Source organism: Epinephelus lanceolatus, chromosome 11 (genome assembly GCF_041903045.1).
Source record: "Epinephelus lanceolatus isolate andai-2023 chromosome 11, ASM4190304v1, whole genome shotgun sequence".
Classification (NCBI taxonomy): domain Eukaryota; kingdom Metazoa; phylum Chordata; class Actinopteri; order Perciformes; family Serranidae; genus Epinephelus; species Epinephelus lanceolatus.
The window spans coordinates 11,674,752-11,692,836 of NC_135744.1; the positions used below are offsets into that span (position 1 = coordinate 11,674,752).

The 18,085-nt window shown below is 38.2% G+C and overlaps 3 protein-coding genes across 3 annotated transcripts; all 3 read right to left on the bottom strand.

Moving 5' to 3' along the window:
* Positions 1-1,297: 1,297 nt before the first annotated feature.
* On the bottom strand, positions 1,298-2,260 carry LOC117250602 (odorant receptor 131-2-like). Its single transcript, XM_033616607.2, has one exon. It carries the CDS (start codon positions 2,258-2,260, stop codon positions 1,298-1,300), a length of 963 nt encoding a protein of 320 aa, XP_033472498.2.
* A 1,592-nt stretch (positions 2,261-3,852) lies between these two features.
* On the bottom strand, positions 3,853-4,815 carry LOC117250735 (odorant receptor 131-2-like). Its single transcript, XM_033616729.2, has one exon. The coding sequence runs from the start codon at positions 4,813-4,815 to the stop codon at positions 3,853-3,855; it is 963 nt and encodes a 320-aa protein (XP_033472620.2).
* Positions 4,816-10,137: 5,322 nt separating this feature from the next.
* Positions 10,138-16,949, bottom strand: ppme1 (protein phosphatase methylesterase 1). Its single transcript, XM_078172256.1, has 14 exons — positions 16,677-16,949; positions 15,028-15,123; positions 14,706-14,796; positions 14,487-14,544; positions 13,867-13,918; positions 13,342-13,496; positions 13,057-13,147; positions 12,683-12,748; positions 12,465-12,588; positions 12,241-12,370; positions 12,004-12,048; positions 11,831-11,895; positions 11,566-11,633; positions 10,138-11,287 (listed from the first exon to the last, which is right to left on the bottom strand). The coding sequence occupies exons 1-14, from the start codon at positions 16,760-16,762 to the stop codon at positions 11,284-11,286; spliced, it is 1,131 nt and encodes a 376-aa protein (XP_078028382.1). The 5' UTR covers positions 16,763-16,949; the 3' UTR covers positions 10,138-11,283.
* Between the last annotated feature and the right edge of the window lie 1,136 nt (positions 16,950-18,085).

An 18,085-nucleotide genomic window follows, 5' to 3' on the forward strand; every position in this document is an offset into this window, starting at 1 on the left:
TAAAGTAATGAACTGTATTCCATTGATATTTGTTATTTGAAAATATGTATCTGATGGGTATAAAATATATTTTATCTTTCAGAAATGCTCATGAGAACATAATCATTTAGTGAAGCCATACTAAATATGGAATTCATTTTTTTTTATGCATCTAATACATTCTGTGTATTAGTGTGTAAATCTGTTTTGGTCAACTTGTGCCATATTGTGTTGTCAGTGGGGGAAAAAAAGCTGTTAATGCTAACTATATTGAAAGAGCAGAGGGTTAATAATCAGTATTCACAAATAAAGGACAGTGTATTGTATTGTGTTTAATGACAACTCGTAGTTCTTCATAAATTTCCCTTCATAGAAGATGAATGCATGATTAAATGACTTATATACCCCAGATCTACTTTTTTCAGCCTTATATTCCCCTTGAAAAAATAGGAGCATGCATTTTAAAACTGAAATGACAATGATGCAAACACATTGTTCCCCGAGAACTGAGGAAAAATAGAGTGAATGAAACATTAATAAACCTCAACCAATCAAAGATTTCTCTTTTTTTTTAAAGATATTTTTTGGGCATTTTTGCCTTTAATTGATAGGAAAGCTGAGTGTGAAAGGGGGAGAGAGAGAGGGAATGACATGCAGCAAAGGGCCACAGGCTGGAGTCGAACCCAGGCCACTGTGGCAACAGCCTTGTACATGGGGCGTCTGCTCTATCCACTAAGTCACCGACGCCCTGAACCAATCAAAGATTTCTGAGTGTTTTATTATAAACTGTTGATGATGATAATGACACAAAACACATTGTCATAGTGCTATCATTATTTATATTTTGACATAAGCCTACAATGTATAAATAAGTCAAGGTGAATGATGATGAATTTAGATATTTAACAAACTGTCATCGCTTCTTATAGTGGAATATAAAATCAATCAAACCAGATCACCACAATGGAGTATTAGGGGTTAAATGGACTTGTATACAGTATGATGGCTTTTGTGTCTTTGCCATCTGTGAATTTTGAGTCCATCCTTCACAATGAATATATAGATTTACATTATCAGACTTTACAACTCTTTGAGAACACAATTGCTCTATGTTGATGCATGAATAAATGTACTTTACTAAACATAATAATATTATTAAACATTTCTCATTCCGACGTGAATCTGATCAGATTAAATTTATCACACATCTCATCATTCATTAAATTACACAAAGAAACACACTCGCTTACTGCAGCAATTCTGCTCAGCATGATTGTCCCAGCAAAGAAAATAAGCAACATAATTATTGTATTTCAATTCAACATTTAGGAGATGTCCGAACAGTGGTTTTGAATCCAAAGGTGAAATAGTACTTGAAGACATGGCTGAAAGTGTGATCTCTCAGGCCGTATATGAGTGGGCTCAAACACTTAGGGAAAACAATGAGACCTATAAAGAGGGCATACTGAATCTGAATGACCATCATAGGATTTATGGTCCACATGCTGCTGTAGTCTATCATACCAAACAGAGTAGAGGTGAGACACAGGCATAACTGAAACAGATGCAACAGCACAGTTTTATGGGCCTTACTGGCGTTACCAGCATCAGAAGAGGCTGATTTTGCAGTAATCATGATAGCAATGTATGTGTAAATGATAATCATGCCCACTGATATAAAAAACACAGAGGTGAGGACCTTGTTTATAGTTGCATAAATCTCTAGGCGGAAGACGCTTTGTCTGTGGCAGATCCCCTGTACAGTGAAGCTTGTGTTCTCCAGACTGACAAATAGGAAAAGCTGAGTGAACGAGTCAACAGAGGCCAGTGTCCACATAACAGCAATGCTCACTTTTGTCCTCCTCATGGTGGTAATTTCGGCATGCCTCAGTGGAAAGCAAATGGCGACATACCTCTCCAAAGACATCACAGCCAGGTTGAGGGGTGACATTTTAACAGTGATGGATGCAAGCAGTGTGAATACAACACAAACGTAGCTGATCATTCTGACCATGGTCACAGCAAAGATGTAGAGCAACATAGTCATTACAATCTGCAGAGATTCAGTGAAGAGCAAATGACCAAACAGGATGTAGCGCGAGCACTCCAGGAGGAGAGGCTTCCTCAGCAAGGCAAACAGCATGACACAGTTTACATACAGAAAGAAAAGGCATGGCAGCATCGACAGCACAGCTTTGACAGGTTTCTGAAACAGGATCACTCTGGTTACTTCTGTTGTGTCATTCATAACCACAGCTTCAAGCAACATCTGTAAAGGCATTGCACATAATCACATCTCACTGATCCATAATCAATATTCTGTCAAATAATTCTGTCAAATAATATCTTGAAAAAGCATGTTGGTCTGTAACAAAGCCACAGTTTTGCAGGGTTGAAAAAAAAAAACCGAGACAGTATCACAATAAATAAATAATATTTCAGATATACATCGATGAGGTTAACGACATGACAAATACATTTCTTGTATGTCTGAGACACATTACTTACATGTTACTGGTTTGGTCTGACTTCATTTGACAGGGGCAAGTCTAATGACTCAGCTCCCAGCCCATTACGTCCTTTTAATAAGTGATCTGTGTCTTGACATCATCACCTGTAGCAGCTGAACAACCAGTAAAAGCTTTGCATTGTTTATGGTTTGCTTGAAGTAATGTTTGAGAAGTTACATGCTACTAGAGCAGTAACTTTACTGTTTTCCTTATTTATATTAAGATAGAATATATATTATCAAATGTATTTGTATTTCACACTGCTAAAGTTGCACGTACAGTTTGTTAAAATCCAACAGAAAGTCAGTAGGGAGACTTCTAAGATGCCATGTTTGACTGCTGACAACGTGTAGAGCTACTGCATAAACTAAAATGAATTCAGACCATTCTATTTCATTTATACTGCAGTATGTAAGTGAGTTGCCATCTGTCTTGACCTATATTCAATTTAATAGAGTACAAAGACAGGATAATTATATTCAAACAGATGAACTTTATTGTTTCGTTCCCTGTGAAGTGAGGAAAAATAGAGTGAAGGAAACATTCATAAACCTCAACCAATTACACATTCTAAGCTTTTTATTATAAACTGTTCATTGTAAGGTGACAATGACACAAAAACACAGTCATAGTGCTATCACTAATACTACAGAACAACATAATCATATTTTACATGGATCATTTATTTCATGTCAGTTATATACACAGTATATTGTGTCTCTATGTATAATATTAACACAGCTTGTTGTTTATGAAAAAATATACTGTAGTGTAAAACAGTCAGTTCTTTCGTACATAAAACACCTCACCATCTTCAAGGATTTTTGTTCATGATTTATATTTTGACATAAGCCTAAAATGTATAAATGAGTCATAGAGAGTGATTATGAATTTAGATATTTAACAATTTCTTATTATTTCTTACATTGGATTATAAAGTAGGCCTAAATAAACCAAATCACCAAAAAGGAGTATTAAGGGTTAAATGGACTTGTGTACAGTATGATGGCTTTTGTTAAAATGAGAAGAAGTGATGGAAAGGTGTGTCTTTGTGATCCGTGAATTTTAAGCCCATCCTTGACAACAAATATATAGATTTACATTATCAGACTTTACAACTCTTTGAGAACACAATTGCTCTACGTTGATGCATGAATAAATGTACTTTACTAAACATAATAATATTATTAAACATTTCTCATTCTGACCTGAATCTGATCAGATTAAATTTATCACACACCTCATCATTAATTAAATTACACAAAGAAACACACTCGCTTACTGCAGATGTAACTTGTCCTTTCTGCTCAGCATGATTGTCCCAGCAAAGAAAAAAAGCACAGCATAATTATTGTATTTCAATTCAACATTTAGGAGATGTCCGAACAGTGGTTTTGAAGCCAAAGGTGAAATAGTACATGAAGACATGGCTGAAAGTGTGATCTCTCAGGCCGTATATGAGTGGGCTCAAACACTTAGGGAAAACAATGAGACCTATAAAGAAGGCATAGTGAATGTGAAGGACCATCATAGGATTTATTGTCCACATGCTGCTGTAGTCTATCATACCAAACAGAGTGGAGGCGAGACACAGGCATAACTGAAACAGATGCAACAGTACAGTTTTATGGGCCTTACTGGCGTTACCAGCATCAGAAGAGGCTGATTTTGCAGTAATCATGATAGCAATGTATGTGTAAATGATAATAATGCCCACTGATATAAAAAACACAGAGGTGAGGACCTTGTTTATAGTTGCATAAATCTCTAGGCGGAAGACGCTTTGTCTGTGGCAGATCCCCTGTACAGTGAAGCTTGTGTTTCCCAGACTGACAAATAGGAAAAGCTGAGTGAACGAGTCAACAGAGGCCAGTGTCCACATAACAGCAATGCTCACTTTTGTCCTCCTCATGGTGGTAATTTCGGCATGCCTCAGTGGAAAGCAAATGGCGACATACCTCTCCAAAGACATTACAGCCAGGTTGAGGGGTGACATTTTAACAGTGATGGATGCAAGCAGTGCGAATACAACACAAACGTAGCTGATCATTCTGACCATGGTCATAGCAAAGATGTAGAGCAACATAGTCATTACAATCTGCAGAGATTCAGTGAAGAGCAAATGACCAAACAGGATGTAGCGCGAGCACTCCAGGAGGAGAGGCTTCCTCAGCAAGGCAAACAGCATGACACAGTTTACATACAGAAAGAAAAGGCATGGCAGCATCGACAGCACAGCTTTGACAGGTTTCTGAAACAGGATCACTCTGGTTACTTCTGTTGTGTCATTCATAACCACAGCTTCAAGCAACATCTGTAAAGGCATTGCACATAATCACATCTCACTGATCCATAATCAGCAGAAGTCTGTTCAAATAAATTCTTTAGAATAATATCCTAAATAAGCATACTGGTCTGTAGCAGATTTCAGGGGTTGAATATACAAGACAGTATCACAATAAATAAATAATATTTCAGATATACATCAGTGAGGTAACAGTATGATAAAATACATCTCTTGCATGTCTGAGACACATTACTTACATGTTACTGGTTTGGTCTGACTTCATTTGACAGGGAGGTTTTGGTGGGCAAGTCTGAGGGATGACTCAGCTCCCAGCCCATTAAGTCATTTTGATAAGTAATGTGTGTCTTGACATCATCACCTGTAGCAGCTGAACAACCAGTAAAAGCTTTGCACTGTTTATGGTTTCCTTGAAGGAAAGTTTGAGAAGTTACATGCTACTAGAGCAGTAACTTTGCTGTTTTCCTTATTTACAGTAGGATAAATGTATTTATATTTCACACTGTTAAAGTTGTGCGTACAGTTTGCTAAAACCCATCAATAGAAAGTCAATAGGGGGACTTTAAAGATGCCATGTTTGACTACTGACAACCTGCAGAGCTACTGCATAAACTAAAATGAATTCAAACCATTGTATTTCATTTATACTGCAGTATTTAAATGAGCTGCAATCCATTTTGACCTATATTCACTTTCATACAGTACAAAGACAGGATAATTATTGTACAACCTGATAAACTTTATTGTTTTTTGTAAATATACACACATTTAAATTTTAAGCAGTAACACAATCGAGAAGCAAGACTGGCACAAGGCTCATCACTTTGTGGAAAAACTGTGGGTAAATAGTGCAACAGTTAAAGAACGTTTCTCAACGCACAGTTGCAAGGAATTTAGGATTTCACCATCTACAATTCATAATATCATCAAAAGATTCAGAGAAATCTCTGCACATACGGGGCAAGGCTGAAAACAAACACTGAATGCCTGTGACCTTTGACCCCTCAGGCTGCACTGCATTAAAAACCGATTGTTTAAAGGATATTACTACAAACACTTTGGAAAACCATTGTCAGTAAACACAATTCGTTGCTGCATCCACAAATGCAAGTTAAGAATCTACCAATTCCAATTGCTTTTGGAAATCATGGACATTGTGTTGTCTGGGCTGAAGAAGAAAAGGACCATCTAGACTGTTACCATCACAAAGATCAAAATCTGCATCTGTGATGGTATGAGGGAGTGCTAGTGCCCATAACATCATGGGTAACTTGCACATCTGTGAAAGCACCATGATTGCAGAAGGTTCATGCAGGTTTTGGAGCAACACATGCTGCCATCCAGACTACACCTTTTTCAGGGACGTCTCTGCTTATTGCAGCAAGACAATGAGACATATTCTGCATGTGTTACAACAGCATGGCATCATAGTGAAAGAGAGCAGGTACTAGACTGGTCTGCCTGCAGTCCAGACCTGTCTCCTATTGAAAGTGTGCAACACATTATGAAGCACAAAAATGCGCCCCCTTTGTCAAGTATCACAGCCTCTCCACAGCTTTTGTATCCAGCTGAGAATCTTTCAGTTTTTGTTCGGGGGCTTTTTGCCCATTCCTCTTTGCAAAAGGCTTCTAGTTCTGTGAGATTCTTGATCTGTCTTCATGCACTGTTCTTCTGAGGTCTGTCCAAAGATTTTTAATGAGGCTTAGGTTGGGGGACTGTGAGGGCCATGGCAAAACCTTCAGCCTGTGCCTCTTGAGGTAGTCCATTGTGGATTTTGAGGTGTGTTTAGGACCATTGTTCTGTGTAGAAGCCATCCTCCCTTCATCTTCAGCTTTTTTTGCTAATGTTGTGGTGTTTGTTACCAGAATTTGCTGGAATTTAACTGAATCCATTCTTCCCTCTACTTGTGAAATGATCCCCGTGCCACTGGCTGCAACACAAGCCCAAAGCTAAAAGTTCTATTTTAACTCCATCAGTCCACAGGACTTGTTTCCTTTGCAAACTCCTAACATTGTATTTTGTGGTGAGGACACAGAAAAGTTTTTCTTATGATGACTCTTCCATGAAGGTCATAATTGTTCAGGTGTCACTGCACAGTAGAACAGTACACCACCACTCCAGAGTTTGCTAAATCTTCCTGCAGGTCTTTTGCAGTCAAACGAGGGTTTTGATTTGCATTTCAAGAAATCCTATGAGCAGCTCTCTTGGAAGATTTTCTTTGTCTTCCAGACCTCAACTTGACCTCCATTTCCCATTAACTGCCATTTCTTAATTATATTACTAACTGAGGAAAGAGCCACCTGAAAACACTTTCCTATCTTCCAATAGTCTTCTCCTGCTTTGTGGGAAATCAGTTATTTTAGTTTTCAGAGTGTGAGGCAGCTGTTTAGAGGAGCCCATGGCTGCTGATTGTTGGGACAAGGTTTCAGGAGACACATGCTTTTTATAAAACTTTAAATTTGCATCATCTAGCCTTTCCTAATGATAGCTGTGAGCCAGCCATAGCTCTAACAAGTTAAGAAAGGTCTGAGATTTTAGTAAAAGTTGTGTGAGGGCTCAAATGTCTTGGGTGCCTAAACCTTTTCATGAGGCTCCTTTTTTACACTCTAAAATTCTACAAAACAAAATGAATCCATTAATCTTGCTTAAAATATTGAAAAGCATGTTTCATGTATATCTTCATGCCTTTTGGAGAGCAGTTCATCTTCTACTTACTTAACTATTCACAGTAAATGTAATTTTAATCAGGGGTGCCCAAACAAAACCTTGCATGCATATAAAGTGCAAGCAATAAAGTCATTCCCATACCAGCAGCCTGGTGCAAGTTCAGCAGGAAATGTCAAATGCAAAAGTAATTGTAAACATATTATGATGAAAATGTGTATATGGAAATGTAAATTTCCACTGTGGGTAGTGGCCGACAAAAGCCAACGTTGTTACCTAAACCAAAATAGGTTTCTCCTCTGCACAGTGGCTGTTTTAGCACAGCTTGTCAGGCTCAGCTCTACATCGACAGTCCAATATTACACTGACCAGTCAAAGCCTTAGCCTATACTTTGTCATCCTCAGCTGGACATTAAGTGGTTGTGCATGCAATGTTTACAAGGACAGTCCATTTGAAGAACTCACTGATTTGATATTCTTGGAAGTGGAAATTTTCGGAAGGTTCCTTGTTAACTAGCTCTGATGTGTTTTTAAAATATCTGTCCAAGGAGATGACTTTTGAAATGTTTATGAATCACTGTTGTTGTCTTTACTTTTCCTTATTCCCAACATGACACTGAAATGCAATTTGTCAATGCTATGCTAACATTTAGCATGCTCTGTTAGTGCTAAACTCTGAGGCAGACAGGAGTTTGGACATAAGTTTGAAGGTACGTCATCATAAACTGTTGTATGAGTGGAAATTTGGACCTGTTAGTGGCACTAGATGAAGTCAAGGTAGCCTATCACCAAAATTATTAGGTTTAGCCTAATCCTCTGAGTACTGTTAAGGTTTAAGTCAAATTTCATTCAATCCATGTAGTCACGACAGGATTTGACCCTGGACCAATGTGTTGGACGGATGAACTTTAAGTGATGGATTCTGCTTTTCTTAGACCATCAAAGTGCAGCCAAAAAGGTTGCATGGCAAAGCTGAGTTTATTTTTATTACTAGAATAAACAAACTCATAGCTCGTCTCTTACTTATCCTTTCATCTTCGTGTCTGTACAGCTCCTCTGTACCACAGCACAGTGGACAGCCCCTCCATGTTTGTAAGGCTGGAGCTGTGTGATTGACAGATTGAAGTTCTGTTAAATTAATGTTTCCTTACGGCAGATTTATTTTCATTTGTAGTAGGATTGCCTAATCAGTTTCAACAGTGATTCTGTCTATCTGGCCTGATAGTGTAAGGAAAGGGTATGATATAGAAAAAGACAGATTGTTGTATCACAGAGGTATTAATCTGTGGCATTCTCTTGGATCATTCAAAGGTGTTATATTGTCCACCTTTTGTAAATCCTGCACTTTTTTTGCTTCAGTTTCATCCCATATATTTTTTAAGAACTTGTGGAAAATGGTTATCAAGTATAGGATATCATTTGTTAGGCCCAAAGAAGTTCTCCTGTTTAGTGCAACATGTCTGCTTTGTTTGCAAACTCACATCCCCTAATGACTTTAGTGACAGTAATTCTTTGGAGGACAGTCATTAATAATTCAGATATTTACATTACACATAATTGCAATATATGTCTCAGTGCCTTGGTCCACAGAGGAACAATTAAAACCTGCATTTCATTCCCAGGAGAGAATCAGGTACATGGAAGAAAAACATGTCACCTTTGGCATCATCAAGTTTAGAAAACAACAACCTTGTTTTTCACTTTTGTTTCAGAGTTGTGGGAAAAAAAACCCCATTAACAAATAGAAAAGAGAATTATCTTCACATATTCACATTAGCACTCAAACTGTGAAAACCAACGAGCGGAGCCAGGTCGTGTTTTCTTTTTTTTTTTTAAAGATTATTTTTTTGGGCTTCTTGCCTTCAATGGACAGGACAGATTGAAATGGGGTGAGAGAGGGAGAGTGGGGGTTGACATGCAGCAGAGGGTTGAGAGTTGAGCCTGCGACTGCTGCAGCGAGGCATTGCCTCTGTGCATGGGGCGCCGGCAATATCCACTACGCTACTGACGCCCCCTAGGTCGTGGTTTTTAAATGTTCATTATAACATTGCTTGATTTTATGAAGAATAATCATAAAAGAAATGGTATCCACCAGTTCGACCACCCTTTGAGATTTTGCATAATTATCTTTTCTTTTTTTAAATTAAAAACTAAAGTTTATATTCTTTAATTCAGTTACCTTATTTTGTAATAGAGCATTTCCTTAATCTAGTAAATAGTCTTCAACCTCCAGGCCTGAGTCACTGGTGCAGAACTAAAAGCAGCCGCTGTCTGGTCATGTGTAAACTGTTCAATGTTGAGGAATCCAAATGTGTACTGAACATCAGAATTTTATAAGATTTTATGTAAAACAAACACCTAAACTGTAGGGTGGAGCCGCAAAAAAGACTGAAGGGCCAGTAGATCTTCCATGTTTGCCTACACCAAACTCTGGTGCGTCAGCTGTGGCCCCTTTACCGAAACCTTCACCTTATGCCTTGGTAATGTCCGCTGTGATGTTGGGAGTTACAAAGTGTGTTACACTATTTAAGTGTTACAAATGTTAGTTTTAACAAAAGTAAAGAGTGTGACGAGATCATAGAATACGAGGACAAATACTCATACATTTGTCACTTATTCTAAACACCAGTTACATCTCTCATCTCTCGTTTCATGATGTCATGTTAAATAACTACCACATTTAAAATGATCATGATGTCCTTTTAATACACATTCCAAATATACAAGCATGGGTGACATTTCTGCTGCATCCATCTTTAATCATTGTTGGAATTCAAACATTACAAACACATTAACAATGATGCAATCACTCAAAATAAAAAAGAATAAATAAAAGGATACTATGCAGGATTTTCTTAAAAAATAAAAAACAATGTAGAATCATACAAAAGTAATACTCTCAATCATCACTTATAACCATGCCCACGGATGATACCTACTAGATTTTGAAGTGAATATTGTCTATCACATTATAAGGAAAGAAGAAAAAAAAAAAACACTCCACGTAAGTCCGCAGATTTTCATTGTGTATCACTGCTGGAAACTGCAAAAAAATAAATAAATCACAGGTTCTGTTTGGGTTTGTTCAAGACCAACTAGAAGTGGGTGGTGGTGTTTTTATATGCCCTCTGCCTGTATTGCATTGTGGACGTTGATTCACTGCAATCTTTGAGCAGTGGTGTAACCCCGAGCCCACAGGAACGTGCAGGTGAGGTCGGGACAAGAATCACTGTGCCAAGAAAAAACGCGAATAGAGTGAGGAGTCAAGAGGACAAAATGAGAGTGAATGTTGGGGTTGGCTTTCACTGTCACTGATGAGCACTGAAGGACAGGATGGGGATGACGAGCGATGCCAAGTTTAACGGTTTTCTACTGGACAGGTAGGTGCTAGCAGTGAGCTTAGTTAGCATGCTAGAGTATCGGCTTCTCCATCACAACAAATGCCATGTTCCTAAAATAGTACTGTAGCTTTAAGTGAAGTGTAGGAAGGAGGGGCCAAGTTTGAATGTTGTGTTCACAAACAGTAAGCCATAATTCCTGCATAGTATCCCTTTAAACATAACATAAAAAAATTACTGTAAAGGAAGAGTACAATCAAATCCCAGTGTTTTAAAATAAAAATAAGGCAAAGCTGAGAGGCAAAGTATCTACATAACAAAAGCAACTTAATAATGGTAATAATAATAATAATAATAATAATAATAATAATAATTGCTTATCTTATTTTTCCCTATTTTGCTGTTAAATTGTATGAGGATGTGAATGAATGAATCTTGAAACATTTCTTCTATGGCTGCTGGCTATCTTTAGACTGATAACTGGAAATTAGCTGTGGAAAGAGGATAACAAAATTGTTACAAAAAAAGTCATAAAATGTGGATTATTTTAAACAACAACAACAAAAAAAGACCGTAATGTGATCTAATCGCTTTCACATTGCGGCCCTTTGTTCTTGAAATTATCTTGGAATTTTACTGTTCAACCATTTGGTGTAATTTCTCTTTTGTTTGTTAAACATTTCAGTCTCCTGTAATTCTACACTATAACTATGTAAAATTATTAATATTATGTTACATATATCCAATATGTTGTATACATTTCACTTACCACAGGTATCCCTCCTTAAACTCAGTGAATTTGTGACGGACCATAAATGTTGCTAGAGCGTCTGCTACCTAGCAACAGATGACAGAGGACTAAATTAAAAAAATAGCAACAGACTGAATCTGGATCAAATGACTGAACAAAATTAGACATGCTAACTGAATTAAAAGGTGACAGTACAAACAACAGTACCTCTAAGTTTGCACTAGGTTTTTATTCCCATAATTACATACGGCCTACAGTGTACGTTGAGGCAATCAGCCCTTACTTTCTCAGGTGCGTCCTCATGGACAGCGTGACCACACTGAGGGAGGACCTGCATCTGGAACTTCCCTGTAGTTAAACATTGAGATTATGGATATTTTTTAGGTTTATATTCAACATTCAAACGTGGAAATAAAAAGGAAAACTATGCATAAAATCTCAGTTGGTGCTTCCTACCTTGCATCTGTCCAATAGTAAGGTCTTTGTCAAGCCTGTCCACTCCTGTACAATGGATTAAGTCAGGGGTGAAATTGTGCAGTCAATGGCAAAATAGTTTGGAATAAAAATGAAATGACTTGTATTCAACCAATCTAGTGTGACTGCCCTAAAATTCCATCAAAATTGCCTATCCACACACTTTTTGAGTATTTGGAGCACCAAATAATAATGTGCGTTCACTGTGAGAGCTCTAACCTGCAAGCAGAAGCAGTTTTGGCACAGGGCAAGTGAGAAAGAGGGCAGACAGGCCTCTGAACCAGCCCTCCCAGTATTTTTCTGTCTTTGACAGCTCCACTCGCCAGGTGAAGATGCTTTCCTTTTTTGTCTGTATGGAAGAAATCAACATTTTAGGAACACTGCCACCTCCCGCAAACACATACACATACAAATTAAAAGCCAAATAGTTAGAGAGATGGAACCTCTTGGTCATCTTCCTTCATCCTTTTCTTGTTGGATTCTTCTTCCGCCTCTTCATCCTCCTCCTCTTCTATAATACCTTCAATGCTATTGGACACACCTGGACTGCTGGTGGATTCCTCACATCTGTAAAAGTCAGAACAGATCACATTGACTTACGGTACATATAAAACCCGCAAAACTACACAGGACAAACAAATGAGACAAAAAGCAAACATACTTTTTCACCTGGCCTCCCATTGACACTCTCGCAGACTCCGTATTTCGGATCTGGCCGCTCTTCACACTGAAAGCAAAGGAGAAGAACATTTTCAGACACTTGGCACTCTAGATGCCAACCAAGCTTGGAAATCGAAACTCTAAGAACGGACACTGAAAGTTGTCCAGCACAAAGGAAATGCTTTCAACAAGGCTCCAATTAGTTTAGTAAATAATGTTTATGACACTGTATATAATGTAATTTAATATGTAAATAATGATGTATATAATGTTTATGACACAGCATAATTTGGCCAAAACTATACTCTTCCTTTACACAATAATTTGGCCCCAGTCACACGTCAAAGATGTAGCAGTAAATTATTTGATGTTTACCTCCACTCAATGGCATTCTCCAGGGATTTAAAGGTCTTTGGCCGACTTCTGAGGAAATTCTGCATACTGTTCAGAGCATCCATTGCTGTACCTGAATGCAATTCACAACAATTATTTATCATCATTACGCGCAGTGATACTATAGTGAGCTCACTTAATTTGATTCCATTATGAATATTAAACATATGAATTCACTGCTTATTTAAAGATGTGTTAAAATCAACCTGCTGTTAGGTCAACTAAGCATCATAAACTGAAAAATATCTTATCTTAGCAAGCACATACCTTCTACAACATCAATGACACAGAGGCCAAGCAGGGATGGTATATGATTGGCGGCGGCTGTATGAACAGCGATGGCCCCGCCCATGCTGTGTCCAATAATCATGATCGGAGGTGGGCTCTCTCCATAGAGCACCTCCACCACTTTGCCAATATCCCTTGTGAAAGAAGAAGCAAGGGAAACCTGTAAACCTTGTTACATTTTTATCATGTGTCTGAGTGTACAGTCAGCAACCTCAAGAATGTATTTAACAATTTAACCTTTTTTATTTTAAAGCACAGTCAGCAGTCAAAATGTAAACACCAAAGACTCAAATAATCCTCTCTCTCCTGGACTGAACTGTGAAAGGATGCACCAAACATTCCTCGCCTTTATGAATGTGGAAGGCCATAGAGATCAAAGCTGACTGTGTGCCTGACTCTGTACTCAAGGAGTACAAGGAGTGCAAGGCTAAGCTGCTTAAGTCAGCGCATGTGTGGTTATCACAAATTCCAGTGTCTGTTTTAACTGCACACAAAAAAACTTACTTGGCCATCGTGTCTGCAGAGAGATCATCAGGATTTTTCACTTTGGTGTCGCCTGCAGATAATGAGAGAGGAGCAAATTTCCCCATTTGTTCCATCTAAGCACATGAATATGCAAAGAATGACCTTCTAGATGATGTAGGGGGAGAGGTGGCTTCAAATCACAGGTGGGCAGGGATGTGATCAAGATAATTTGACACACTAATGTCACTTCTTAACAATTTGTGGCAGAGGAGAAGCAATTTAAACAGTAAAATCTGATTTAGGACTTAAGTTGTTTTGCTATAGCAGAAAATATCAAGTGTCAACTTTATTTCATCAATTTATATCACTGCAATATCAAGCAAAACTAGAAACAAACAAACAAATGTTAATAAGGGTATACTACACTTTTACAGAATGCTTAAGATAAGACAAAGTATTGGGATGCAGTGATCAGCATATTTTTAAACCAAGAGAATCATAAGATATCTATATGTGCATATATTTTTGCAAAGCATTATTCAAAGGGGAATTATAATATTACCATACCAAACTAAAAAATCTCCAACATGATCTGCTTCCTGATCTATAAAAAATATGTCTAGTTCCTAATGTTGTGCTGTGTGACTACCTATATTTACCATGAGCTCGAAGGTCCATAGCCACCACCCTGCAGTTGATTCTGCTGCATATGACGGCCTGCAAAGACACATGCAGAAATGATTTCAATCAGATAGTGTACAGCATATACACTGTAATAAAGGAACAGCTTCATAAATGTTCCAGATTTTGTTAATGTGCATTTTAAGCAGTGTATTTTTAAGAGCTTATTAAGTTTGTGTAATAATTGTCATGCTCACAGTAAACACTGCCCAGGAGAGCGCAGAATGGCCTCCCCCATGGAGCAGAAGCAGCACAGGACCATGGGCACCACTGCAGTAAATTCTGAAGATGTTCAAGGTAGTCAAGGAAACGCATACATGACTGAATAATAATGAATAAAAGATTTACTTTATAAACTGGTTATTTCCGATGTTCTCTCCTACGTTGAAGTTAGAAAGCACACAGGTCGCTAAATCTGAATGACCTAGTTGGATTTGAATGCTCTGGGTGATTGACACACCGAAGTGTCACAATTCATGGCTAATTTTCTCCTGACAAACACAAGCAGCAGGTGAGGATATATCTTTGCCATTTTCATTCTCCACCTCAACATCTTCTATGGTTTCAAAGTACTGACTCCAGGGCAGGGGGGAGAAATCTCTCTTCCGTCCGGGTCTGTATTTCAAAAGAAAAAAAAAAAAGATAAGCAAAATGTAAACTAATCCCATATTGCAGCAGGATTATTAAAAACACAAATCTCTGAATGTGTTACCATGAAGAAGATAAACTGGTTCTCTGATACTACAGCTTTTTCACAAGGTCAAACGCTGGAACATTTAAGAGAAAAAATGGCCCACAGATTATGACACAGGGATCTAAATGTAACACAAGCAATAAATTGTAATGTTTTATAAATATTTAACAATTCTAAAGCTCTGGCTGCTGGCTTTTTAACTGGCAGAAAAACAGACACAGCTTACTTTATTAAGAGCAATGTTTTAGGGTTTGCATTTTAGTGTTGTTTAAATTCTTTGCACATACTTGAGAGGGCTTGGATGCTGTTTTATTCAAACCCCAAATATACAACACTGTCAAAGTGTCAAAGACACTACTTTTCAGTGGTGGACTCAGGCTGTCTGAGGGGCAGGGCTGAAAAAACAAATGTGCACCAGCATGCACAAAGTTCTGCATCGTGTTTTCTGAATTTCAAGACCACCCTAGAGGGCCCTTCATCCTGATTTCCTCTTCTTGAGGGGTACCCTAGAAGTCATTTTATTTTATTTATTTATTTTCTCTATTTAAGGGAGTCCTAGAGCAGTGGTTCTCAAACTTTTTTGTGTCAAGGTCCCCTAAATTGATACACATTAACTCCCAAATCCCAATTTGATAAGATGTTACTACAGGTATCTCCATCTGAATAGATCTGGGTTGTTAGATATTATTAAAACCAGAATAATAAGCTGTAATCTACAGTTGAGGAGGTAACAGTGGAAAGTGTGAAACCTACGGTCAGAATAGTCTCTGTTATGATTTTACGTGACACTGGGCTCACATCTCCAGTGAATTAAAAAGTAAAAATAAAATATTAATCATTTGTCTGGAGACTCCCTGGGACTCCCTCAAAGACCCCTGTGGGTCCCTGGACCCCTGCTTAGGAACCACTGCTCTAAATGACAATCACTTTTTCTTCACTGTGAGGGCACCCTAAAGGACATATCATCGCGTTTTCCACTGTTAGGGCATCCAAGAAGCCACTTATTCTATTATTTTTCTACCTTAGGAGCATCCAAGAGTGTAGTTTTGCTGCGTTTTTCGGACATAAGGGCACTAAGGTGGCCCCCAGGGTCCATCAGTGCTGCTATAGTGTGTCGTGAATGCTCATTCTAACCCTGATATAAGCTAATGTCAGTGGACTTCCACATTTAACTAAGTTTGACCTAAATAATATATACATATAATGCGCAGGCTGTATTCTACATCTACTTAGTAAATCAAAAATGGTCATGTTATACTCGGCGTATAACGCTAATCCACCACTGCTGGTCAAAACTCTGCTAGCAACAACTAGCTTAACTAGCTAACGTCATCGGTTCAATAGACTTGTCCTTAAACTATAACGATACGACATAATGTAACAGAGAGCAAGTGGTGTGATTCAGATCAAATCAAATGTACCGTTAGCCTGTCAGCACAGTGACAGGATGCAATTAAGATGCTAACTAACTCACCCCATTTTCATCTTGGAGCTGGACTGAAAACCACCTGCCATAGGAGGTCTGGAGGCTAACAGGTTTAAATGCAACTGTTTCTCCATGTTGTCGAGAGCTGGGTCGGTCTCTGTCAGGAATTCTTTAATGCGACCTCCCCTCTGTTTCGCTGCATATGATGTTCTTCGACACCTGCACCGATGCTAGCCAGGCATTGGATAAATTCTAGCTAACGCTAGCGCTGAGATACGTTTTTCCGACAAGCTAACTGTTAGCGCTCTTCTTCTGCTGCGGCTGTGATTATTTTGGGTCGGACTCTTCTTCTACGGTTTTCTTTACTGGTAGCTTGGCGTAGACCTCTCAGAGCATTGCTGCCACCTTTTGACGATACCACATAACACATGCTATGTCTTCTAAAATCCAAACTTCTCACAGGTCTCACGATTAAGTAAAACTATAAATATTCTACGTAAATTAATAACAACGTTATTTACTTGCAGTTAGACATCAAAGCAAATTATTTAACGAAGAGTCAGCTGGTGTTACGATTGTTTGTAAGGAAAACCTGCACAGACATCAAAATATATTTCACATTACTCCAGCTGAAGATAATTTTTCAACAGATGCTGTAATATTCCACTGTAATATAGAGAGATTAATAAAAAGTAACATAAACATAAAAGTAACAGCACAGTTTCACAATATTGAACACAGGGTGGCAGCAATGCACTATACCAACCAATATACCAACACAACTGAGACAATTTATTTAAAGGGACACACTTGGAGGGTTCTCTGTGGCTCTGGGAGAACTTTAACAAGTCAGAAAAATAACTGGTCATATCATAGGATGTCCACAGGGTTATCTCAGCTTGTATTCATACACTATGCTTTTAAAAAGCAAGGGCATTTGTTGCAAACTACAGGTGCTGCATTTGAAAGATGTGGGTATTTACCAGGGAGAGAGGGTCTCATTAAAGACACTATTGAGTCGGATCACAGAAAATGTAGTTTTTAGAGCTAGACCCATGTTGGGGTGCAAAAAGTCAGGATATCTTGGCCCCTGCTGCATTGATTTCTACGAGTTCTGCTTTTAAAAATCATGTTTCTCACAAGGAGAGCCCCTTGAAAATAGCTGTCAGTATGTGCATAAAATAATGTTAGTACAATGCAGATGAGGGTGTTTGCTGCTGGTGACCTTTTGAGGAATATTCAAGAATAGTAATTTCAATAATTAATGATAATGATAAGAAAAAATATGCAGGTGTTACTGTGTGGTTATGATCACTGAGAAATGCACTAAATGAACACTAAAGTTGCAGTGTCAGCCCTGTAATGTGTCGCTGTTATTTAATGGGAGACATTTGAGAGACTTGTTAATTGGGTTACATAAAGAGTGTTGCGACAGCTGCTCGTCTACGGTTGCAGAC

What these genes read in the sequence shown, in the direction of transcription:
- LOC117250602 (XM_033616607.2), bottom strand. Translation starts at nt 2,260, where the DNA reads ATGCCTTTACAGATGTTGCTTGAAGCTGTGGTTATGAATGACACAACA.
- LOC117250735 (XM_033616729.2), bottom strand. Translation starts at nt 4,815, where the DNA reads ATGCCTTTACAGATGTTGCTTGAAGCTGTGGTTATGAATGACACAACA.
- ppme1 (XM_078172256.1), bottom strand. Translation starts at nt 16,762, where the DNA reads ATGGAGAAACAGTTGCATTTAAACCTGTTAGCCTCCAGACCTCCTATG. An exon ending in TGTCATTGATGTTGTAGAAG is followed by an intron (nt 13,148 to 13,341) that starts GTATGTGCTTGC and finishes AATTGCATTCAG; the next exon opens with GTACAGCAATGGATGCTCTG. An exon ending in TGAAGGAAGATGACCAAGAG is followed by an intron (nt 12,371 to 12,464) that starts GTTCCATCTCTC and finishes TCTTCCATACAG; the next exon opens with ACAAAAAAGGAAAGCATCTT.